The 24,567-nt window shown below is 35.6% G+C and overlaps 3 protein-coding genes across 5 annotated transcripts; all 3 read right to left on the bottom strand.

Moving 5' to 3' along the window:
• Positions 1–1,257: 1,257 nt before the first annotated feature.
• On the bottom strand, positions 1,258–3,046 carry LOC112001570 (uncharacterized). Of its 3 annotated transcripts, XR_010628657.1 has the most exons (6): positions 2,792–3,046; positions 2,466–2,573; positions 2,220–2,284; positions 1,884–2,095; positions 1,650–1,785; positions 1,258–1,520 (listed from the first exon to the last, which is right to left on the bottom strand). XR_010628657.1 is itself a non-coding variant. In XM_024033751.2 (4 exons), exons 1-4 carry the CDS (start codon positions 2,879–2,881, stop codon positions 2,084–2,086), a joined length of 270 nt encoding a protein of 89 aa, XP_023889519.2. In that variant the 5' UTR covers positions 2,882–3,046; the 3' UTR covers positions 1,970–2,083. The 3 variants fall into 3 exon arrangements, 1 of the variants encoding a protein (XP_023889519.2); XR_010628656.1 differs by having other exon boundaries at positions 1,258–1,785; XM_024033751.2 differs by lacking the exons at positions 1,258–1,520; positions 1,650–1,785 and having other exon boundaries at positions 1,970–2,095; positions 2,225–2,284.
• Positions 3,047–5,711: 2,665 nt separating this feature from the next.
• On the bottom strand, positions 5,712–13,117 carry LOC112001523 (uncharacterized). Its single transcript, XM_065772507.1, has 6 exons — positions 12,644–13,117; positions 12,046–12,329; positions 11,328–11,417; positions 11,169–11,240; positions 10,961–11,077; positions 5,712–7,133 (listed from the first exon to the last, which is right to left on the bottom strand). Exons 1-6 carry the CDS (start codon positions 12,990–12,992, stop codon positions 5,937–5,939), a joined length of 2,109 nt encoding a protein of 702 aa, XP_065628579.1. The 5' UTR covers positions 12,993–13,117; the 3' UTR covers positions 5,712–5,936.
• Positions 13,118–16,434: 3,317 nt separating this feature from the next.
• On the bottom strand, positions 16,435–23,437 carry LOC112001535 (uncharacterized). Its single transcript, XM_024033719.2, has 2 exons — positions 22,827–23,437; positions 16,435–16,975 (listed from the first exon to the last, which is right to left on the bottom strand). The coding sequence occupies exons 1-2, from the start codon at positions 23,213–23,215 to the stop codon at positions 16,741–16,743; spliced, it is 624 nt and encodes a 207-aa protein (XP_023889487.1). The 5' UTR covers positions 23,216–23,437; the 3' UTR covers positions 16,435–16,740.
• Positions 23,438–24,567: the final 1,130 nt, after the last annotated feature.

The raw sequence follows: 24,567 nt of genomic DNA, 5'->3' as shown, positions 1-24,567 counted from the left end.
CCAAAAAAAAAAAAAAAAGATTTGAACAAAATGATTAAATTAACTAATTATTTACTAATATATTTTAGTATTGAAGTGGACCGAATGAACCGAAGTAGACTGAATTAGACCAAAGTGGACCAAAATGGACTGAAGTAGACCAGATGGACCGAAGTGGACCAAAATGGACCGAATTGACCAAAATAGATTGAAATGTTACCTTGATGTGGCTCAATAAGAGCATAGCAACTTTTAGATATTATATAAATATAGATAAGTTTTTGTTGTGAATTAAACATTTTGTTACTATTATTTGTTTAAGTCAATTTTTTGTCTATGCGTTTTTAATGAAGTTTAACGAATTTAATTTTATCACATACTGTGCAAATGATTTCTATATTGTACAAGGGTTAAAGGCTCTTCATACTGCCAACATTGTCTACAGAGACTTGAAGCTAGAAAACTGTCAGTTCTTGAACCAAAGTCAGGATTATTCTATGAAGATTATGGATTTTGGACCGAGTCCTGTGGAGTTCACAGACCTAGTTGTTAGATTCTTTGATTCTCACCAGAGGCACTTTAATTTCTCAGGGATCAGTAACTTCTAAAAGTGATATGTGGTATTTGAGTTGGATCATGGGTGTCATATTGTATATCTTACTCTCTAGGTGAGTATGTAGCTTTCTAATTTTCCTAAATATCTTCTTACAAAAATTATACAGTAACTGATACAACTCTTACAATTATCACACCTCCTGTAACACTCCAAATTGCATTACATTTCTTCACGATTGCTGTTCCTAAAAATTATATTTGGATCTTGGTTTTCCTATTGAACCTCTCACTTTGCACATGTAATTAGTTTAGCACCCATCAACTTGGTGCTTTCCACACAAGTATATGGGTTGCTAGTGGATAACAAATCTTAATTGCCCAATATATCTATTAGCATCCTCTCCATGTGAAATGAATCTAGTTCATAATTCAAATTAAATATTATAAATTAAAAAATGTATGTAGTCTCACATCATTTAAAATTTTAAATGATTTGGTACTTTATACACACTGTCATTTCCAGAAAATAAAATAATATTAACCGTGAAATACTCTTTCAATCCATTTCACATATAAGTTTCATACACGTCTCATTTTCCCAGTATGGCAACTATTATGATACATTCATGTAATGGAATAAATTCATCACATCATGAACTTGTTTCACCTAAATTAAGAAACAACAATTTTTTGTTTTTGATAAGTATAAATTAAGAAAAACAATACTAAAAATACTCAATTTTACAAATTACTGAAGCAATCAATTGTGAGTAGCGGAAAAAAACGGTGCTAGGACCATGTAAATAATAGCGGCTAGAAAGTGTTCACCACTCACAATCGACCACTTCAACATGCAAAATTGAGTATGTCTCTAGATTTATTCAATAAGAAATTGATGGAACCAATAAATAATTCAGTTGCCCTAACAAGACAATGTAAATTAAAAGTGATACAATGGTTAGGTTACATTCCATTTATGTATAATCCTGTCATATAGGTAACCAAGAGATTAGTACAAAACTAATATATAAATCAGCTGAACCATTTTTCTAAATCACTTTTCATTTATTTCAATCCAAAATATTATGAAGAAATTATCAGGGAAGTAAAATAACCTGGAAGTACATATAAACAGCTCAACAAATCAGTTAAGGTTTAGAAGGCCAACTGATTTACACTACAGGTGCATGATGATAGCCTATATTGTCAACAAGAATGATTAATTTGCTTTTAAGGTCTCCAGCAATCAATCTGTATCAATAAATCAAAAAACAACCACAGTAAATTTTTATACACATACAGATGTCTAGTTACATAACAATTGTCAGCATGGAGGATATGGTGGATACCTTGCTAGATAAGACGATATGACATCAATTGAAGAACAAGCTAGGATGATATGGCATAAGTCCGCTATTTTCTTCTACGTGGATCCCGGGTGAGTCCATGCTTCTTTAATGATTTGATATAATTTCTCATGAAGCTAAATTTGTTGCTACCAAGCTCATAAAAATAATCCCAGGAATATATCCCAGTTTTATGCAAGTCATCAAAAACAATCCTGAAACATCAACCAAAATGAGAACAGCATCACATCATCAAATGTGAAAAAATTTGTTAGCAGATACATTTCCGGAAACAAAAATTTAAACAATGATGCCCAAACTTAATCAAACTTACAGTACCTTACCCCGTAGTTTCCTACAGGCTCTGCAGACATGATTCCCACATGACGCCTTCCAGAAATCACCTGGTTTGAGTCAAGTTGAAATCATAAACACGAAACATATACCGCGATAATCAATTCATTTGAACTAGACAAATGAGCTCATTGTTTGAGGCCTTAGTGAAAAATCCACCAACAAAGTAACAACATTTTTTTTTTTTTTGGGGCAAAAATTATGGAGAGAAAATATTGTTGTAACAATTACCTTTTCACCACCAATAGACCTGATCTTGCTGTCAACAGCTGGGCTGTGTACTCTTAGAAATTCAGCTGACAAATTAAAGATGCTACCATCAGCAAATCCAACCTCTACCTAAAATTTAAAATAAAATAAAATAAAAAATTGGAAAAACCAAATAATCACGAACTAATTAACTAGCTACTAACTTAAATCAGGGATTCCCAATTTCAATGAAATTTTTTTGCAATAATATTGAGTAAATCTTTAAAAAAGAGAAATATACAATGTATTATGAATTAGGACTAAAGCTGAAGAAGAGCGAGAGAGAGAGAGAGAGCGGTAACACATACAGATTTAGGGGGATGAAGAGCGAATCTGGTGAGGCGTGGAGCATCTACAGTTGTGTGGATCCTTCGAATCGCGCTCCCTATTGCTAACATCGCTCCCTTTCTCTCTCTGCTGCTCTGCTCTGCTCTGCTCTGCTCAGCTCAGTCTTTTACACTGTTTTTATGTTTGAGGTGAGGGCAAACCGGCGTCGTCTGGTGGTAGTAGCAGTATAGCACTGGACAAATATGTCACTAGCGGCCGTGCTATACAATAACTTGTTTTTGGGAGTTGATTTTTGCTTTTTAAAACAATCCTTCAAACTTTTTATATATTTTTATTTTGAATTTGAATTTTGAAAACTTAACTGTTGAATTAAATATTTTTATTATATTTTTCATACTTGCAAAAATTTTAAAAATTCAAATATCAATTGCTATGCCATCAAATAAATGTTATAATTTCAAGTTTTTATGGTCTAAAATTGTATATAAAAAATAAGAACATAAGAAATATGAAATTCAACAATTAGATTTTCAAAATTCATATCTAAAAAAGAGATGAATTAAAATTTTGAAGAATTTTTTTTTTAATTAGTTTGGAGCGAAATTTTATTCTAATAGACCGAATAGAACTAAAGTGAACTAAATAGGATTGAATAAGACCAAAGTGGACCGAATAGGACAAATAGGATCGAATAAGACCAAAATGGGTGAAATGGAGTTCTACTTTAAACCCGATTTACTGAATTTTGAGGAAGTCAAATTCCAAAAAAAGTTACATAAATAAATAAATTATGATACGGTCCATTCAGTTTTATTCGGCTAATCCTGTCCACTTTGCTCTTATTCGGTCCTATTCAATGCACTTCGGTCTTATTCGGTCTTCTTTGGTCCTATCAGGTCTTATTCGGTCCACTTCGGTCATTTGGTTCTATTTGATCCACTTCAATCTATTTTGGTCAAATTTGGTCCACTTCGACCCATTTTGGTGCACTTAGATAATAGGAAAAGACAAATTTGAACGGACAGCACCTATTCTAATTTCTAAATCCAAATTTATTTTTAAAAAAAGTATAGACCTCAAATTTATTTGCAGTCCACTTCAGTCCAACTAAATTTGAGTGAAAGTCTTTCTAATCATAAAGACTGCTCTGCTCTGCTCTGCTCAGCTCAGTCTTTTACACTGTTTTTATGTTTGAGGTGAGGGCAAACCGGCGTCGTCTGGTGGTAGTAGCAGTATAGCACTGGACAAATATGTCACTAGCGGCCGTGCTATACAATAACTTGTTTTTGGGAGTTGATTTTTGCTCTTTAAAACAAACCTTCAAACTTTTTATATATTTTTATATTAAATTTGAATTTTCAAAACCTAACTGTTGAATTAAATAACCTTATTATATTTTTCATACTTGCAAAAATTTAAAAAATTCAAATATTAATTGCTATGCCATCAAATAAATGTTAAAATTTCAAGTTTTTATGATCTAAAATTGTATATAAAAAATAAGAACATAAGAAACATGAAATTCAACAATTAGATTTTCAAAATTTATATCTAAAAAAGAGATATATTAAAATTTTGAAGAATTTTTTTCTTAACTAGTTTGGAGCGAAATTTTATTCTAATAGACCGAATAGAACTAAAGTGAACTAAATAGGATCGAATAAGACCAAAGTGGACCGAATAGGACAAATAGGATCGAATAAGACCAAAATGGGTGAAATGGAGTTCTACTTTAAACCCGATTTACTCAATTTTGAGGAAGTCAAATTCCAAAAAAAGTTACATAAATAAATAAATTATGATACGGTCCATTCAGTTTTATTCGGCTAATCCTGTCCACTTTGCTCTTATTCGGTCCTATTCAATGCACTTCGGTCTTATTTGGTCTTCTTTCGTCCTATCAGGTCTTATTCGGTCTACTTCGGTCATTTGGTTCTATTTGATCCACTTCAATCTATTTTGGTCAAATTTGGTCCACTTCAACCCATTTTGGTGCACTTAGATAATAGGAAAAGACAAATTTGAACGGACAGCACCTATTCTAATTTCTAAATCCAAATTTATTTTTAAAAAAAGTATAGACCTCAAATTTATTTGCAGTCCACTTCAGTCCAACTAAATTTGAGTGAAAGTCTTTCTAATCATAAAGGCTATGAATATATAAGTGTAATTTTTTTGCAGTAACTCATTTGTCCTACATTAAAGTAATTCATTTGTTTTAACATTAACATCATTCACGGAATAGTGACTAGTTGATATTTATTATTTACATCAAAATCCATGTATAGATATAAAATTTTAAAAAAAATAAAAAATAAAAAAAAAAAACCCAAAAATGAAACGGTTGTAATTATAAAATGTCTAGTTATAAAACCCAGAAACGAAACTGTTGAAAATATATAGTATGTAAAGTGTTTCTTTCGTGCTCTTAAAAATTTTCAATTCAATTGAATCAATTCTTATATCATGTTGCATGGTAACTATAAGAATTGCCTTGACTATCACATCCGTGGCTAGAGACCCAAGACTACGTCCCGGCGTTCAACTAAAATCTCAACTTCGCATGTTCCAACTCTGCACACAAATTATCCCATCTTATAAGATTTGGATCCCCATCTAACTCAATCCACATGCCATAGAGCAGGTAAAACCATGCGCACACGCCTTCACAGCATTTAGTTGAAAAGTATAAAAAGGCATTTCTCTAACAAACAGTCCCCGGAGATGTTGCATGGATCTTCAATAAAAGGAAAACCACTATTCGTAGAGAGAGATCTTTTTTTTCACTACATTACGTTGAGATGAGCGCAGAATAGAGTAAAGTTTGTCATTAAAAAATAAAATCCAATAAAAGATGAGCGCCAAATGCAACTCCATTAAAAGAGTCGTCCACACCATAGCTAAACACGAGCTGGATTGAAGTACTTAAAGCACGCAGCATTTAAAATAACATAACTAGAAATAAAAGCTGGCATCAGTATTTAGAACAAAGAAAGTATAAAATATCATACCAATAGATAAAACACCAAAACCGACCATTCCTTGCCTTAGATCTATGACTTTGACAATACAAGACCTAACTAGAGCTAACCATAGAAATAACCAAAAAAAAAAAAAAAAAAAAAAAAAGCAAATTACCAAAAGGACTCTACTTATCAGATATCATTAACTCTGGGGTGATGTTTTGGCAACTCCACTCTGCTGAGCAGTCTGAGAAGCAGGTGCTGCATCATAGGTCCCACGGGTGTTCCCGCCAGCACTGCCATCAGCAGAATAAACCGGAGGCTGTGAGTAAGCAGCACCATAAGCATTGTATGGAAGCGGTGCCTGTCCATAACCTGGCTGGCTAACAGGTGGTGCACCATAAGGTGGAGCTGCATAACCTGGCTGACCAGCTGCAGCACCATAATTGGATGGTGGGGCACGTTGCGAACCAGAATCTGGCTGAGCATAACTAGCAGCTGGTGGCTGAGAATGGGGATATCCTGGCTGCACAGGGGCAGGCTGGCCATAGCCTACAGGGGTGCCACCAGGTGACTGCGTAGGCTGCCCATAAACCGGGGGATTCGCAAGTGGTTTCTGAGCCTGAGGTGCTCCATAGCCAGGCCCATATCCAGGCTGAGCTGGTGGTTGATTTCCATAGCCAGCTTGGGAAGTTGGGGGAATACCATAACCTGGCTGTGTTGTTCCTTGAGTTGGATAACTTGCAGGACTGAGGCTAGGCTGTTGACCACTAGTGTATCCTTGCTGGCCCACAGAAGAAGGCTGGACAGGTGGAGCCTGGGTCGAATCCCCCTGGGAACCATAGGAGGGAGTGTGCCCGTCTTGTGTTGGATTAGTCACATTCCCATAGGTAGGAGCAGAAGCATACCCTTGCTGCTGATCATATGATGGTGGTTGGCCATATCCAGATTGAGGTTGTGCCTGATACCCTCCATAGCCATCTTGAGTATAACCCTGTCCCTGTTGATTATAGCTTGAAGGTTGTTGTTGACCATAATAATAACCAGAGTTATCTGCCGGAGCTGCAGGACCACCAGGGGTTTGCTGTTGCTGTGAAGGTGGCTGTTGACTGTAATAATCATTACCACCTCCCTGAGAAGTCTGTTGAGATGGTGGCACAGCTGACTGGTCCCAATTGGAGGCATATCCACCAGATGCAGGCTGAGGAGGATAGCCTGAATAAGGAGGCTGAGACATGTTATACTGGGGAGATGGGCCTGGATATGCTCCAGGCTGCACATAGCCATAACCTGTTTGTTGAGCGGGGGGAGCTCCAGGTGTGCCCCAGCCTGTAGGAGGCCGTGCTTGGTAACCTTGCTGAGGGTACCCTCCAGCCATTGAAGGATTTCTAACACGATTCTGCACAAAATTGTTTCCACAAATAAGCATGGCGAACTTTTCCAAAATGCTAGGAACATATGCGCATACAAAAAACCACAGGATGTGCATACATATATACATATAAACAACATAGAATGGAAAAGGTCCAAAAATTCAACAAAGTAAACACAGATAGCAAATAAGACCATACAAGGATTATTGGATTTCATACTGTACTAAGAAGGGGGTATAAATGCCTACATACCGTACTGGTTGAGGAAATATTGAGTTACTCCAGCAGAAGCCCAACCTCTCCCTATTCGAAGTGAATGGGTACCAAAAAAAAAAAAAAAGAACCACAATACTATACAAGATTTTACATAAAAGAGACATATGAACTCCATTGCCATGAAGAGGCAACAAGTTCATAACAAAGTAAAAACCAGAAAGTATATTTCAATAATATCCATTTGTGCATCATAATTAATAAACAGAAGCATCAGAATAAGAGTACAGGAAACCTAGAATGTCAAAATTTTGATCCAACTAGACATTGGTCAAGTAAATAGATCTCTTTAAAGAAGCTTACCAAGTTTGTGTATACATACATTTGTCATTCTTCTCTTAAAACTGGAAAATATTTATAATATACTTGAGAAAATATAATATATTACAATCTAACAGTCAAAGGACTACTTTGACTGAAAACAGTGACCAAAATCAGGACTATGTAAGAAATTAGAACTATGCATAGGACAGAATGAAATCAAACTGTTCAGCTAATCAAGAGAAACAAAGGGGGCATGTGACATTAAAATGAGGTAAACTGGGTGTTCTAATTGTTGTTAATGTTGAGCAATGTACTAACAAGAATATCACAAGGAACTTCATCGTAATAGATAGTATCAACGCAATAATCCTTAAGGTCCTCATCCAATGACAAATAATTCAGCCCAATGACCTTGTATTTCCATCAACAGAAACGCAGCTTCACTCCACAATATAATATCAGAAATTGGGTTTTAGAACCATACCAGAGTGATGCTGAGGGAACACCAACACAAAGAATTCCATGTTGGTGTCACCAAGGGTCCAATACACACTAACCCTACAATAGTTCCCAATAACAACATCAGTCATAGTTACAGAATCAATAAGCACATTTGACGGTTGAACAAGCTATAATCCCAATAATTATTCACTTGGACATAAGCTAAGAATGATTGTAGATTTGGACCAATATAAATCATAGGAATTAAGGAAGCCTTCATGAGCCCATAACCTAAACAGAAAACAAGTATGGAGGGCCGGACAGAAACCAATTATCCAATAAATCTGCATAGCACTTAGAAATGACAACAATAAACACTCTCACGAGAGACTGCCAGTTCAAACTATCAAATTTCAACTCTGCTCAACCCTCAATCTCATACATCCACCATCCACCAAAATCAACATATACATAATAATCTAACTGCAGTATATGATAAATTCAAGGAGCAGACAAGTCAAAACACGCTGCACGTTCATAGACTATATATAAATTCAGAACTTAATCCGTAAGAGATCCAAATGCATATAGAGCATTGCAAATTACTGTGCTACAGGGATCCTAACTCAAAAACTAATAACGACACACAATTGAAGAAATCTCTGTCAAAGCAGTTATTAAACAGAGGCTCAGCTCCTCTTCCAGAGTTCTTTCTGACACAAAATATGGTCTCCATGCATACCATCAAGAACAGCAGCAGAAGCAAAATTCTGGATTTGACAAGTCCAATAAAGGGAAGAAGAGCAATTGATGATAAAGTAAATGTATCCAATCATAAGAAATTTAACCAGATAGCTACTTAATGAAGATCCAGAAAAGTATCGGATATATGGTTAAGAGTAACATTAATAGAGGTGATGAAAACTACGAATGCAAATATTACCTATTTCTCTCTTAACAGAAAGTGCAATATGGGGAGAACACGTTACGATATGGTGGTATAACAATTAAGATTATTTGATAGAGAACTAAATTATGAGCCATCCAGCTGTTTATTGAGCATTGTGAACCGCGCTACAGGAGTCCTAACTCAAAAATTAGTAACAATACACAATTGAAGAAATCCCTATCAAAGCAGTTAATATTCCAGAGGCTCAGCTCCTCTTCCAAAGCTTTTTCTGACACGTTGGATTAGACAAGTCCAATAAAGGGAAGAAGAGCAATTGATGATAAAATACTTGTATCCATTAACTTTTTTGATAAGCAATCTATTTTATTGCAAAATAACTACCTTCTGAATTTACAATCAAAGGTAGCCTAAAAAAGTACCAAAGATTACATGCAAAAGAGAGCAAATAACTAAATAATATGACAGTACTACCATCACTCAGCCCCATTAAATTTTGTATCCAATCCTTTGAAAATTAACCAGATTGCCACTTAATGAAGATCCAAAAGTATTGAATATATAGTTAAGAGTAAGATTAATAGAGGATGAAAATTAAGAATGTAAATATTACCTATTTCTTTCTTAAGAGAAAGAGCAATAGGGGAAGAACACACTATGATATAGCAGTATAACAATTTACAGAGTATTTGATAGATAACCAAATTGCTAACAACTTCATGAGAATCCTTTCTTCAACATGAAGACCAGTAGCTTTAGCACGAGCTCTAGAACCATTAAACAATAAAACAAACAGAACCTACCATAGTCGGGATATGGACAAGAAAAGCAAAGTTGACAAGTGATACTTTCAGGAAAGAAATAAGAATGTACTTAACAAAACAAAGAATCTATTAATTGAAAGAAGAGTGCTGCTGAACCGTGAGCAATATATTCTCAAGATATCAGGTAATGGCACAGCAAATAATAACATGAATAAAAATGAATTAAAAATCCAAAAGGGAATTACGTCCCATTACTACCAAAAAACAAGGAACCCTTATGTCCTGCATCAAAGAACATTTGTAATAACAGTGCAACATGAAGATCTCTATTCTAACTTGTTGATAACAAATACTTGCTACAGAAAAAGATGAACCAAATGAAGATCTGAAAATTGTCACCATTGAAACAGATATCTAACAGTATACTTTCATCAAAGCACCACACAAAAATAGTATTAAAAAGCAATACTTAAAAAAACCCAAGCAACAAGATCCAGTTCCACAATCAAGAGTGCACAATAAGAATTATTTTTTTTCAAGATGCAACATAAAATATGCACACATATAAATCAATAAGGACAATGAATGTTCTCTTCTCATAAGAAAAGTTTTTCATCACTAGAAAATTTTAATTACGCACATAAGAAGCCGAGAGTTTATAGTCAAGGCCAGATCTGCAAACTGGCATTACCAACATACCTCACTGATGACTTCATTGACCAACTGTTTAGCAGTCTCAATTTGCTCGCTGGTCCCATCAATCTGTAATGTCCTTTCAGTCGATGTATCACCAGGGGGTAGATGTAATGGTATCACCTGACATGAAGATCTCTATTCTAACTTGTTGATAACAAATACTTGCTACAGAAAAAGATGAACCAAATGAAGATCTGAAAATTGTCACCATTGAAACAGATATCTAACAGTATACTTTCATCAAAGCACCACACAAAAATAGTATTAAAAAGCAATACTTAAAAAAACCCAAGCAACAAGATCCAGTTCCACAATCAAGAGTGCACAATGAGAATTCTTTTTTTTCAAGACGCAACATAAAATATGCACACATATAAATCAATAAGGACAATGAATGTTCTCTTCTCATAAGAAAAGTTTTTCATCACTAGAAAATTTTAATTACGCACATAAGAAGCCGAGAGTTTATAGTCAAGGCCAGATCTGCAAACTGGCATTACCAACATACCTCACTGATGACTTCATTGACCAACTGTTTAGCAGTCTCAATTTGCTCGCTGGTCCCATCAATCTGTAATGTCCTTTCAGTCGATGTATCACCAGGGGGTAGATGTAATGGTATCACCTGCACAAGGAAGAAAAAAAGGTATACAATCAGAAAATCAGGTTGCCCCCGAATTGAACATTTAGATAGAACAAATATTCTGAAAGGAAACCTGAATACGAGCTCCAGTATTAGCTTGCATATTTTTAATTGTCTCTCCTCCTTTGCCAATTACTAGACCAACCTGAAATGAGGTGCATATCACATAATATCCTGAAACACGCCAATAAAACTTTCAGCTCGAGCTGGCAAAAACAGTAACTATGTATACCTTGTTATTTGGGATTTTCATTACAAACTTATCAGCCCCAGACTGTCCAGTCAACCTTCGAGAAACCACACCAGAACCCCCTGCCTCAGCCTGGCCCAAACATTATACAATAATTGCAAAGGAAGAGATAATATAAACAATCACATTCAATCTTTATGGAAATGCAAAGTTAGAAGTACAACTTATCAAAAAAACAAAACAAAATAAAGTTGGGAGTAATATGTATTTTTTATAAGAAAAGAATACACAAATTTCAAGAGATTTGATTTCTTTTTCTTTTTTTTTTGATAGGTAAGATTTGATTTCTTTTTAAAGTTGCACCCACTGGAAAAATTCTTTTTGCAGTCAATCGTGAAGCTTCACTTAAAATAGTAGTGCTTCTTTCACTTCATAAAAATTAGCTGAAGATTAGACAAAGAAAAATAATAAAAGGTCTTACCAGAGGAGCATTAACTAGCTGCAATTTACATTAAAAAGAAAAAGAAACACTTGTCAACCACAAACCATGTAGGAGCAAAATCGAGTTTTGATAATTTGAAACTTTACCCCAAGTTTTCACTGACAAATATGTATGTAATAATTTCAGTTTACCTTGTTTAGTGTTCAATTTTACCAATTTAAGTTCACCCTGGCTATATTAACATCACACAATATTATAATTTAGCACTGAACAAAAATGCTAGAGGGCACAGTTAGCGCAAGGACAAATAAGCACCACCTCAGAAAGAACGTCAGTTATCAACTGTTCAGCCTTGGCAATCTGTTCTGGGGTACCCATGAGCTCCACCATCCTAGTAGGAGAATTGGGGTCCGCATCCATATCCCGAGTGACCTGAATCTTAGCTCCAGACTGAATTTGAAGATATTTGATGGTCTCCCCACCTTTCCCAATAATAACACCAACTCTACCATTCGGAATATCGATCTTCTTACTTGAGCTTGCATTCTGGTACCCATATGAAACGGGTGGCAAAGGAGCCGAGTTCATGTGTGGCTTCACATCTGTCCATCCAACCAAATCAAAGTCACAAGAGCTTTACACTAACATTCAGATTCATATAATTACACAATAAACATTCAATTATAATTAATAACCCTAGAAACCAAATCCCTAGAATCAACTATAGCTAACTAATACACTAACACAAAACCTAGATCAATAACCCTAGTAAACAAAACCCTAGATGCTATCAACAAAATCAATTCACGAAATTTTCACGCATGTAGCTCAAAAACGAAAACAAAAACTCAACCCTAGTAAGTTCAATATAGATCGAGAACCCTAATAAATTCAGTATAGAAGAGAGAGAAGGAACCAGGGGGAATGGAGCTGAAGCCAGAGTCGTGAGAATCGAATCCGGAAGCACCGTTCTCGAACTTAGGGCGTTTGGCGTCGAGTCCTCCGCCGACTGCGGCGGCGGCAGCTCCGGCGGAGCTGATTAAGAGGCGAGCTGCGACCTCCTGGGCGCGCTGCTTGGCTTTGATTAGGCCTTCGATGGGAGGAGCGACGGCGTTGTAGGAAGGAGGAGCCGAGTCCGGAGAGTGAGGCGCGATCGGAGCGGAGAAACCGGTGGGCCTTCGAGTGGACGGAGGCGGCGCCGTCTGGTCATCGTATTTGCGCTTGTTGGTGTCAGCGCCGGAGGAGTATTGTGCTTCGTCAGACATTTTAGGAGTGAGAGAGAAACCCTAGAAAGAGAGAGAGAGAGATTGAGTGAGGTTAGAACACGGGGAGGGTTTTATAAAGTGATGGTGGTGGAAAGAAAGAATATTGGATTTTTTTAATAGAGGATTCTTTTTTTTCTTTTTTTGTTTTTATTTATTTATTAAGGTTTTGTTTGTGTATGGGAGGAAATTATGGTTTTTCAACTTTTTTGGTTGTAGACAAAACAATATATAGCCAATGGGTATTAATGGCTGTTTACCGCTAGTTTAAGGAATTTACAGACTGTTGTTTGTTTCTATTAGAATAGGAACGGGAGAGGAGAGGTGTGTTTGTTTTATCTTATTAGAATGTAAATATTTATAAGTTTACATAACTTACTTTTAAAACAAAATAAGATAATAAAATAAGTCCATTCAAAGTAGTGTATTCTTAAATTCATTGTGCCTTCTCAAAAAAAAAAAAAAAAATTGTGTTTTGGACATTGAGAGAAAAATGAGTAAAATGTGTTTATTTCGGTTTAACTTATTAAGAGACGAATCTCCCCAAAAAAAAAAAAAAAACTTATTAAGAGACAAAAAAACAAAAATTGATGAAACAATTGATATAGTTAACCTCAAACTTATAAATACCTGCAATGGGAAGGAAACAACTCGAAATGAGGCAGTGATAGGGGATACCCAAATGCTTAAGTTAGTAATACAAATTTCTCTCCAAAAAAAAAAAAAAAGTTAGTCATTCAAATATGTTAATAGTTGTGACAACTAGAGTTATTTGTTTTGCACACATTCAATTATTTTTTACGATCTATGTATAAAGTGTTTTAGTTAATTCTTTTTTTTTTTTAGAATAAAAAATGAGGTCTCTAGTGTGGGCTCATCGACCTCACGCCACGTGACGGTAATAAATAATACCACATGTACCACATGAGCCTTGTTAGGACTATCGCTCGAATCGCTCCTCTCTGAGTGTAAAACAAGGACTCCTACCATTAAGTCACACCCACTGAGTGGTGTATTTTAGTTAATTCAAGTGTCACAATTGTATACAACAATAGATGAACTTCCATCATCTTAACTTAATGTCACATTTTTTTTTCTTTTCTCCTTGGTTTTGAGTGAATACCGAGGTCTATACATACATACATACATATATATATATATAATTTATTTTTTGGGTGGAACTGCAGGCACGTTCTAATCTCAATGTCGCTTTGAAATTCTTAAATTGAGCTCCGAACTACTAGTCTACTACTGAAGTTAACTCGGATCACTCTCAACCCCTTATACCGATAATTCTAATTAAATTTTTTTTGCCAAAGGTTACTGCCTTCTTCTTTTTTCTCTTTTTCTTTTTAATATTATTAGTAGACAGCAAACCTTTAGAGGGACACATGACCATTTTTAGACAACTGTTAAGTGTCCATATCACATCCAATGGATTTGATTTCGCAACACAAGCCAAACTCATCAGTGGGCCAAAAAATAAATCTGCTCATAGGAGAAGCATTGGTCTTTAAGGTGCATCCTGCAGGTGTAATTTGTAAAGGCAAAGTTGCACGTTTAGCTGCTCTTTCACCAATTCCCACTTTACAAATTCCATGAAAGTTGAGAAGATAAAAGGAATTTGGGGAAGCCACATCTTTTTCAAGAACAAGAAAAAGTTCAAAGAGGTTGTCTGTTCCATGTTTAGTGCCCAAAAAGCAAGCCTTGACTTTCAAGTTTAAATAGGAGGCAGACAGTTAATTTATGATTTTTTTAGAATAAAAAAGGAGGTCTCTAGTGTGGGCTCATCGACCCCACGCCACGTGACAGTAATGGATAATACCACATGTACCACATGAGCCTTGTTAGGATTATCGCTCGAATCGCTCCTCTCTGAGTGTAAAACAAGGACTCCTACCATTAAGTCACGCCACCCGAGTGGTGTGTTTTAGTTAATTCAAGTGTCACAATTGTATACAACAATAGATGAACTTCCATCATCTTAACTTGACGTCACATTTTTTTTTTCTTCTCCTTGATTTTGAGTGAATACCGAGGTCTATACATACATACATACATACATATATATATGTATGTATGTATATATATATATATAATTTATTTTTTTGGTGGAAGTGCAGGCACGTTCTAATCTCAATGTCGCTTTGAAATTCTTAAATTGAGCTCCGAACTACTTTTTTTTTTTGGTAAGCCAGAACTTAATATTAAAAACTAAACAGGAACAAATCTATTACAAAAAGAAGCCTCCTTATCAGCAAGGAGGAGATCAGCCACCACAGGCGGAGGATACAAAAAAACAACAAAATTAGAAATGGAGCTCCCCCCAAATCTTGCCAGCATGTCTGCACATTGATTAGCCTCACGGTATGTGTGTACCACTCTCTTGTTGGGAATGGCTTCAAGCAGCTTTCTGCAATCAGATAGCAAAGGCTCCATTAAAAGATTTGCCTTATTATTGTTCATGAGCATAACAATGCTTAAGGCATCTATCTCAACAATGAGGTTGTTTAGACCAAGTTCTATTGCGATTTCAAGGCCATCACGGAGAGCCCATAATTCAGCTGTGGAGCTGCTGGTGCTGCCGTGAGCCCTGGCATAACCTCTGACCCAATTTCCTTGATGATCCCGAATTAAACCCCCTCCCCCTGCCTTGCCTGGGTTCCCTAAAGCAGACCTGTCAGAATTGAGCTTCATCCAGCCCAAAGGAGGCTTTTCCCAAGCCACACGAATAACCTTTTTCATTTTATTACATCGGTCCTTGGTCCCAATGGAGAAAAATTCCGCACTTTCTTTAATGCACTTCGTATGGATCAGCTTATCTACTAGTCTACTACTGAAGTTAACTCGAGTCACTCTCAACCCCTTATACCGATAATTCTAATTAAATTTTTTTGCCAAAGGTTACTGCCTTCTTCTTTTTTCTCTTTTTCTTTTTAATATTATTAGTAGACAGCAAACCTTTAGAGGGACACATGACCATTTTTAGACAACTGTTAAGTGTCCATATCACATCCAATGGATTTGATTTCGCAACACAAGCCAAACTCATCAGTGGGCCAAAAAATAAATCTGCTCATAGGAGAAGCATTGGTCTTTAAGGTGCATCCTGCAGGTGTAATTTGTAAAGGCAAAGTTGCACGTTTAGCTGCTCTTTCACCAATTCCCACTTTACAAATTCCATGAAAGTTGAGAAGATAAAAGGAATTTGGGGAAGCCACATCTTTTTCAAGAACAAGAAAAAGTTCAAAGAGGTTGTCTGTTCCATGTTTAGTGCCCAAAAAGCAAGCCTTGACTTTCAAGTTTAAATAGGAGGCAGACAGTTAATTTATGTAATTCGAAATCTACCAATGCAATATCATAAGTCGTCCATCAAATAAGGAATTTGGAAATCAAAATCAGCGAATGCTTAAAAGTAAATAGCTCCACAACCAGGAACTCCCTATTGCACAAACATGAGCATTTTATTTAATCCCATTTTAAGAACTATAAGCAGTAAATTTAACACTTCAACGAGTAGACATGACAATGAAGGAAAATTCATGCAGCTCCAAGTTTAAGACAGAAAATAGGTTTACACAATATGGAGCCACCCTAACAGCTTCCGTAAACAACAGGAAACAGTTCATAACATGTAACACACTAGTTCTCCCTTTACATGGCGCTTAACCAAGGCAAGCATAACCACATATTGACTTATTATATTGTCATGAGGATGCAGCCAAAGCTGCCCAGATATATGAATGCTCTCTCACTTGTTCCACCAATGGAGGAAATCCTTGCGCCTGTTAATCTTCTTCTGCAGCTGCAGAATTCCATAGAGTAAGGCCTCAGCAGTGGGAGGGCAACCCGGAACATAGATGTCAACGGGGACAATCCTATCACAACCTCTAACAACAGCGTATGAATAGTGGTAGTATCCACCACCATTTGCACAGCTTCCCATAGAGATAACCCACCGAGGATCAGGCATTTGGTCATAAACCCTGCAAGCAATATTCAGTGCAAGGTCAAAAAACCTTACCTCTCCCTGCATATAAGTTGCAACATATTTGACACAGAGTGGACTACCAGCATCACAAGAAACATGCATTTTTATGCAATTCAAAGTAATGCAATCATGTCAATTGGTAGAAAGCTTAAACAGTGAGCAGGTTTTAACCATGAAACACTATGAATACACCACCTCCATAGCCCCTGTAACCATTTCTTACATTCATAAAAGCTTGCAACTTTGATTTAAGCTCCTTTACCAAATCCTTCTTATGCTCATACACCACAAATGACTCAAGTTTGGTCCAGGTCCTTTTTTATTATTATTGATGGGTCTTGAACCCTACGACAGACCTCACCCTCCACCAAGCACTTATAAGGGGGAGGAGGTGCCAATTGAGTTACAACTTATCGGCAAGTTTGGTCAAGTCTTCACTTATTTTCTCCACAAACCAAGTTTTGAGTAAGGCTTTTTGGATTATATTTGGCGCATACTTGTGTATCAAAATGCTATGAATTCATTCATGAACAACATAAGCATGTTGTTTAACTAACTTCTTTACCAACCTGAAAGCCAAGTTGAACATTAAGTTCCAAGCCTGATTCTATAAAAGCATAAAACCCAATGAGGCACGATAAAATGCTCTATTAGGCAGTAATAGAAGTCTTATAACACAAACAAGCAAGCTAAGATATGCTTCAGAACAACCCTGAACGTGGCAAAGCCAAAATCAACCAACCTTATACGTCTTGTTTGGTTAAAGAAACTGTCATATGCAACCTAGGGTAAGATGTGACAATAATGAAGTCATATCTCTTAGAGTAACACTCCAGCCACATGCATTCCAACTGGATTGCTTAATTATTAGTCTCTTCTCTACGGAAAGGGTGGTGTTACTAAACCATTTATGCAATAGATATCTGTAAGTCACTTACCTATTAGTCCTTGATGGTTCAAAGAGTAGAGAAGTTGCTGTTTCAATCATTTATATCCCACTTTATCTACTACTAGCCTCATCACACGCGCTTCGCGCGTGTAATGAGGCTTTCTTCCTTTTTAGTGGTAGTTGCATTAAAAAAACTTTGTTTTTTTATTTTATATAATAATTTTTATTTTGAGAATTTAATTTATTAGTGGATAAATCAATTTGAAAATCAATAAGAGAGTGACCCTAATTTTTAGGCATTGTTTTAGTGGAAGTTATATATATAATTTTTATTTTGAGAATCTAATTTATAAGTGAATAAATTAATTTGAAAATCAACAGAAAAGTGACCCTAATTTTTAGGCATTGTTTTAGTGGAAGTTAGGGTTGTATTTTTACTTGATTGTCCTTTAGTTTTGTCTCTACTTAAATATAGGGATGTAGGGGTATTTTAGAACAAAAAAAATCCGGTCCAAACAAGTGCAGCCTCTTAAATAGTAGTATAGATATAAGTTTTAATGGTAGATGCAACAGAAGTTGCATAGGTAGCAAAGGTTGTTTGATGTTTGCGGCGATTACATCAATAAGGCTGGGGATAACCACACTTTGAATGATGTTGTTTTCTCTATAGTTGATCTAAGATTTTTGTTCCTTAGATCATTGTGTGAGTGAATGTGTAATCCATGCTTCTTTTCTAGATTTTGTTGAGCAGTTGTGCTTTGCTTGAATCTTTTAAGAGAACTTCTGTACATACTCAGTGTACTTCAGGGCTCTCCTCTTTTAGTTTTTTGATAACTAATAAAATTCATTCAAGAGAAATAAGCAGCACAACCCTAGTACCTTTTTTATATAATTAAAAATATATATCATTCAAAGCGAATACAAAATAAAACACTGTCCTAAAAAGAAAAATCACAATAAAACGCAAGCTATCCAAAAAAAGAAAGGAGTGTTGCCTAAAATCACCATCCACTTAAATACACTGCTTAGCAATGACTGCTTGATAACATTAATTGGATACTCTACAGAATAAAATATCCTATTGTTTCACTCTTGCCAATTTGTCAGCAAGATGCATAAGTACACAGATGTATACAAGCACAGATGTATACAAGAGAAACAAGGGTTCAAGACTCCTTAACTTTACTAATAAATAAGTAAATACAAGAGAAACAAACTAAAAGGAAACTATCATCTAAAATTCAAAAGATCAAAAAAATCCAACAAATTTGGGGAAGAGTGTAAACTATTAGCCACCATCCAATCATAGAGAAACCTTAGGTAGCTCTAGCCTCATACTCTTTTCTTTTCTGTTCTTCTTATCTTCTTCTTGGTGATAGCTTTACCCTCATTACTTACTACTTTAAAGACAATAGTATTAAAGATGTTTACTAATATACAATTTAGAAGCAATCTCTCATTGAAACTTGCTCTAATGCAACACAATAATGAAACACACTGGTACTTACAGCAATTGAAGCAAGAGCTGGATAAGGATCTGGAGCCTCATAAAGTTTTTGATAAATTTCAAGAAAAGCATTTTCTCCAAACTTTGCCCTCATGGTGAGATTGTTAACTTCTTCTTGGTATCCCTTAAGTAAAGAGTTAAACAAACTTAACTTTTCTTCTGCTGAAGCTTTCTTGAAATCTGTTATCAAAACAGTTTTAAATATAACACCAAAACAAATTGAAGCTAACGTGGCTAATAAAATAATAATAATATATTTAATTTAACATTTAAAAATGCCACTCAGCCAAAAAAAAAAAAAAAAAGGTCAGCATTTAAAAAATGTTCTTTTTTTTCATTAACCAAAATTTTCTTTTTATCCTTCCTGCACTCTCCCCATAACCAAACATTTCTAAATTTGGGTCATCAGGCTTGTACGGATCGAAGTTGTTTATCTCTATGTTTGTATGTGATGAACTTTGTTCTTTGTTTGGTGGCTAAGAAAATTGCTAGAAAACAAAGGAAATCTGGATCTAAACCCACTCTCTAAATCTGGATCTAAACTTGAAGGAGAATCTATAAATCTGAGTTGTCAAGCTTGTACGAATCAAATTTTTTAATACATATTGAACTTGTTTACCTCTATGTTTGTATGTGATGAACTTTATTCTTTGTTTGGTGGCTGAAAAAATTGCTAGAAAACAAAGGAAATTCTGGATCTAAGCTTGAAGGAGAATCAGGAGATTAGGAGAATCTCTAAATCTGGGTTGTTAGGCTTGTATTTGTATTTGACGAACTTTCTTCTTCATTTGGTGGCTGAGAAATCCTGAAAAACAAATGAAAATGCAGGAAAGAGTATTTTTTGGCCCCCTTTGAATTCTAACCCATCACTTTCCTTTCCTTTCTTTCTGTCTTTCCTTTTTCATACTCTAAAAAATTTCTTCGATTCCTTTAATTTCCTGAGGTTTGATCTTCTCCTGGCATTGTTCTACGGATTCATGTTTAAAAAGTGCCTTAGCACTTATAATTTCCAATACCATAACCAAACAGTATTTTTCCTTTTTTAATTCCTTAATTTGTGTTTGATTTTTTGTGTGATTTTTCAATGCATGTATAGATAGAGAAAAATAAAGTTCATGGAGAAAGCATTGAACAGAATTATGGGACAGGTGGCGAAGGTGCTGTACATAGTGGTGGTGGATTAGGATAAGGACGAAGAAGACATCATCAGAAGAGGAAAAAAAAAGGGAATGAGTCCATTTAGATATGTTTGGTTCTGGGTAAAGTCCAGGAAAGATAAGAAGAAAAATGAAAATTTTGGTTAAAGAAAAAAAAAAATAATATTTTTAAATGCTGACTTGTTCTCTTTTTTCTTTTTTCTTTTTTCTTTTTTCTTTTTTCGCTGAGGTGGCATTTTAAAATGTCAAATAATTTTATTTTATTTTATTATCCATGTCAACTTCAAGCGTATCACGATGCCATTTGACACAGAGGTGTTTCCCATTAGAGAGTTAATGGTAGAGACCAAATTGACTACTACAAAAATGTAGGGACCCCAAAATAGTATTTTAGACAAACTTTTTTTTTTTTGATAAGTAGCGTAAGGATATTATTAATAATAGAAAAAGTGCCAAGCCAAGTACATTGGGGATGTACTATGGGGGCACAAATCAAGAGACCAAAGTACAACAGTCAAGAAAAAAAGAAAAAGACAAACTAGAAAAATGAGAAAAGACCACACTCCATTCAAAGAGAGTGTGCAAGAAAAAAGACTTAATCCCTAGCAGTACTTTAATCTCTAGCAGTATTTTAGACAAACTATAACCCATGACCATATTATGAAGCTCATTCCATAGACCACAGTACTTATACCATTTATGCTTTTGTTTGGTTGCGAAATGTAAGGAGGATAGGAAAAAATAGAAGTAAAGAAGGGACTAATATTTTCTATTGTAACTATTTGGTAAGAGGCGTAGAAAGTAGAGAGAAAACAAAGCGTCTTGTATTATATTTATTTTATATCCAACGTATAAAATTGTTTTCAATAAACTAAAGGGATAATATTGTCAATAACCTATTCAAGACATTTTCTCTCATGTTTCCTCCCATTTTGGAAAAATTAAAAATGGTTAGCTTGGATATAAAATAATCATCTCTCCTTTTTTTTTTCACCATAGAAAGAACATCAATCCATCTTCCATTTTCTCACCACCATTTCCTCTCCTTTCACTTTTCCACACCCCCAAACACACTCTTTAGAGAACATACAGTTTTCTAATCTTCTAAACCATTTGCCAAATACAAATCATTACCGTTACAATCCTTTACATGTAAGCCCCATTAACATCAACCTATATTGCACATCATACTAATATTTATGTTTGACTATTGAGAATCAAGTACGCATGGATTATCCATCTTTCCCCCCCTTAATTGGAAAGTTGCACACATTATGTGAGTTTTGAACCCACAACCTCACCCTTCTCCCATAAGAATCATCTCTCCTTTTTTCTTTCCTTCCACTTTTCTACTCTACCAAATAAAATATGTTAATCCATCTTCCATTTTCTATCCATCATTTTCTCTCATCTTTCTTTTCTACCCTACCAAACACACTCTTTGAGAACATACAGCTCTCAGACCTTCTAAACTGTTTGCCAAATATAACTTATTACCATCACTATCCTCAGCGTCGAAACTCCATTAATGTCATCCTATGTAATATTCATACTAATATCTATGTTTGACCAATAAGGATCACGCACCAACGGATTATCAATCCCTTCTATTTGCCCTAAGTTACACTCATTGCATTAGTTTTATGATCTACAACTTCACCCTTCACCCATTCCTATAGCAGAAGGAAGTATACTGACCTTAATTCAATTATTCTACCATCACAATCTCTCACAACCATGTTGTAGCACACCCTATCCATCCCATTTGAGGGGGAAAAAAAAAGATTAACACAAGCAGCCACCATACTAATCACTATGTCTTCCACACATCAAACTCCATAACAAAATTCGACCGACCAACCCGCCAAGTTAGCGAAAACCTAGGAAGCATGAATACGGGTACAACACGAGAAATTTGTTAAAAATTTATAACATGACACTGATACGACTCCCAAATGAAGTGTGCGTAGGCAAAAATCCACCGTTAACAATTACTCAAGAAATTAACACAAGCAATCCAAGTCAAATCCCAGACAACTAGCCAAGAGCTTCGTAGCTCAACTATTGTAACCATTGAATTATCCAAAAAAAAAAACCACAATAACCTAAAAGAAAGTAACTAAAAAGGAAAGTAAATCACATGAGATCCAACACATCACACATCTTATTTTCTCTGCAACCAAACAGTAAACTAACCCCACCCCCCACCCCAAAAAAAACAACAACAACAATCACAAAAACCATAAGCAACCAAAAATAAATGAAAATGAAATCTGAAAGAAGAAATATATACTTGCGGAGAGCAGGGGCCATCTTGTTGGTGAGAGTGCCAGCGACGATCATGCAATCGGACTGGCGTGGGCTGGGCCGGAAGATGATACCGAAACGGTCCAGATCGTAGCGAGCAGCACCGGTGTGCATCATTTCGACGGCGCAGCAAGCAAGTCCGAAAGTCATGGGCCAGATGGACCCAGTCCGGGCCCAGTTCATGAGGTCGTCGACTTTCGAGATCACGAACTCCGCCGCCTTCGAGAGGCCCGCGGGCGGTGGGCCCCGGGCATAGGGGGCCGGAGTAGTGGCGGAAACGCCGGCGGGTGCGGTGGTGGTAGAGAGGAGGCGCTGTGAGAGTGCTGGGATTATTGAGCTTGAGAGGCGGTGGGGAGTTCGGGTTACTAGAGCCATGACTAGAGAAAAAGAAAAGAAAGAGAGTTGAAAGTTGAAATGTTTTGACAGTGGCTCCGGTGGAGGTGAGTGTGCGGTTATTTCGGTGGAACTCTCTACTCTCTAGATTGGGGGAAGGAAGTCAGGAAAGAAAGAAACCCAACAGAAGAGAAAATATATGGGAAGTAGATTTCCTACGGTTTGGTTTTGTACAGTTCGGTTTAATAAACGAATTGGGTGTTGTGTGTGTATCACCTTATAACCCGCTCCGTTAAAGTAACTGTCTTGCTTGTGGCGTGTGAATTTAACAAAAAAAAATATTTACTGCTTCTGTTTTGGGGTTGCCTCTATAGGATCCCACATCGGGCAGTTGTGTGTATGTGTTTCTCCTTATAATTCGCTATGCGCAAGTAACTGCATTGCTTGTAACGTATGAGTTTAACGAAAAAATATTTACTACTTTTGCTAGGGAATTGCCTCTATACGATCCCACATCAGACAGTTGTTTATGTGTGTGTTTCTCCTTATAACTCGCTCCGTGCAAGTAACTACCTTACTTGTGGCATGTGAGTTTAACCAAAAAAAATAAACGAATTGGGTTGGGACTATCTACTTTCTAGTTTTTAGTTTGAAGTTTGGACCAACTTATTTTTAACGAGAATTTACTTAATTTAAAATGTTGTAAACATATTATTTCTCTTTTTTTAAAGCAAAACGTGATATTGTTTATATTTTATCATTTATCAAGTAAGATACCAAATTTTTCATAAGTATTATGGTGGTATATTGGGATTAATACATTATAATTGAAGTGTCAATGATGAACCCCTCGTACGCTCCTACTCTCATAGTAGCAGCCTCACTCATATGGTCATAAGATTAATATATATACCTGAGTTTTTATTTTTTATATATAAATTTTATTTTAAGAATCTAATTTATAAGTGGATAAAAAATTTGAAAATCAACAGAAAAGTGATCCTATTTTTTAGGCAATGTTTTAGTGTAAATTAGAGTTGTATTTTTACCAGATTGTCCTTAGATTTATCTCTACTTAAATATAAGAGTGTAGGGACATTTTTGAACAAAAAAATAAATGAGGATTTCAAATAAAGAAAACTCCTTAAATAGTAGTATAGATAAATGAGAAATATTGCTAAAAAAGTTGTGAATTAAAAATGTTCGTTATTTATACATGCATGTTATTTTTAGGGCCCATACACTCATAACTGCACGAATAAAATCTTTTGTGCATTTTCATTTTAAATAATTAATTAATAGAAAAGTGAGAAAAAGAAAAAACAAAAGAGGTGGTTGACGTCAATCAAATGGTATATTTTTTAATTGACAGATTGCAGTACACGCAATCAAAT

The sequence above is a fragment of the Quercus suber genome, unplaced genomic scaffold (genome assembly GCF_002906115.3).
Source record: "Quercus suber isolate HL8 unplaced genomic scaffold, Cork oak 2.0 scaffold_60, whole genome shotgun sequence".
Taxonomy (NCBI): Eukaryota; Viridiplantae; Streptophyta; class Magnoliopsida; order Fagales; family Fagaceae; genus Quercus; species Quercus suber.
The sequence above is the reverse complement of the archived record's forward strand: the minus strand, read 5'-3'. Positions and strand labels throughout refer to the sequence as shown.

What these genes read in the sequence shown, in the direction of transcription:
- LOC112001570 (XM_024033751.2), bottom strand. Translation starts at nt 2,881, where the DNA reads ATGTTAGCAATAGGGAGCGCGATTCGAAGGATCCACACAACTGTAGAT. An exon ending in CTCTTCATCCCCCTAAATCT is followed by an intron (nt 2,574 to 2,791) that starts GTATGTGTTACC and finishes TTTAAATTTTAG; the next exon opens with GTAGAGGTTGGATTTGCTGA. An exon ending in GGTCTATTGGTGGTGAAAAG is followed by an intron (nt 2,285 to 2,465) that starts GTAATTGTTACA and finishes GACTCAAACCAG; the next exon opens with GTGATTTCTGGAAGGCGTCA.
- LOC112001535 (XM_024033719.2), bottom strand. Translation starts at nt 23,215, where the DNA reads ATGGCTCTAGTAACCCGAACTCCCCACCGCCTCTCAAGCTCAATAATC. An exon ending in ATGGCCCCTGCTCTCCGCAA is followed by an intron (nt 16,976 to 22,826) that starts GTATATATTTCT and finishes TATTGCTTGCAG; the next exon opens with GGTTTATGACCAAATGCCTG.
- LOC112001523 (XM_065772507.1), bottom strand. Translation starts at nt 12,992, where the DNA reads ATGTCTGACGAAGCACAATACTCCTCCGGCGCTGACACCAACAAGCGC. An exon ending in TGAAAATCCCAAATAACAAG is followed by an intron (nt 11,241 to 11,327) that starts GTATACATAGTT and finishes ACCTCATTTCAG; the next exon opens with GTTGGTCTAGTAATTGGCAA. An exon ending in TCAATGAAGTCATCAGTGAG is followed by an intron (nt 7,134 to 10,960) that starts GTATGTTGGTAA and finishes AATTTTGTGCAG; the next exon opens with AATCGTGTTAGAAATCCTTC.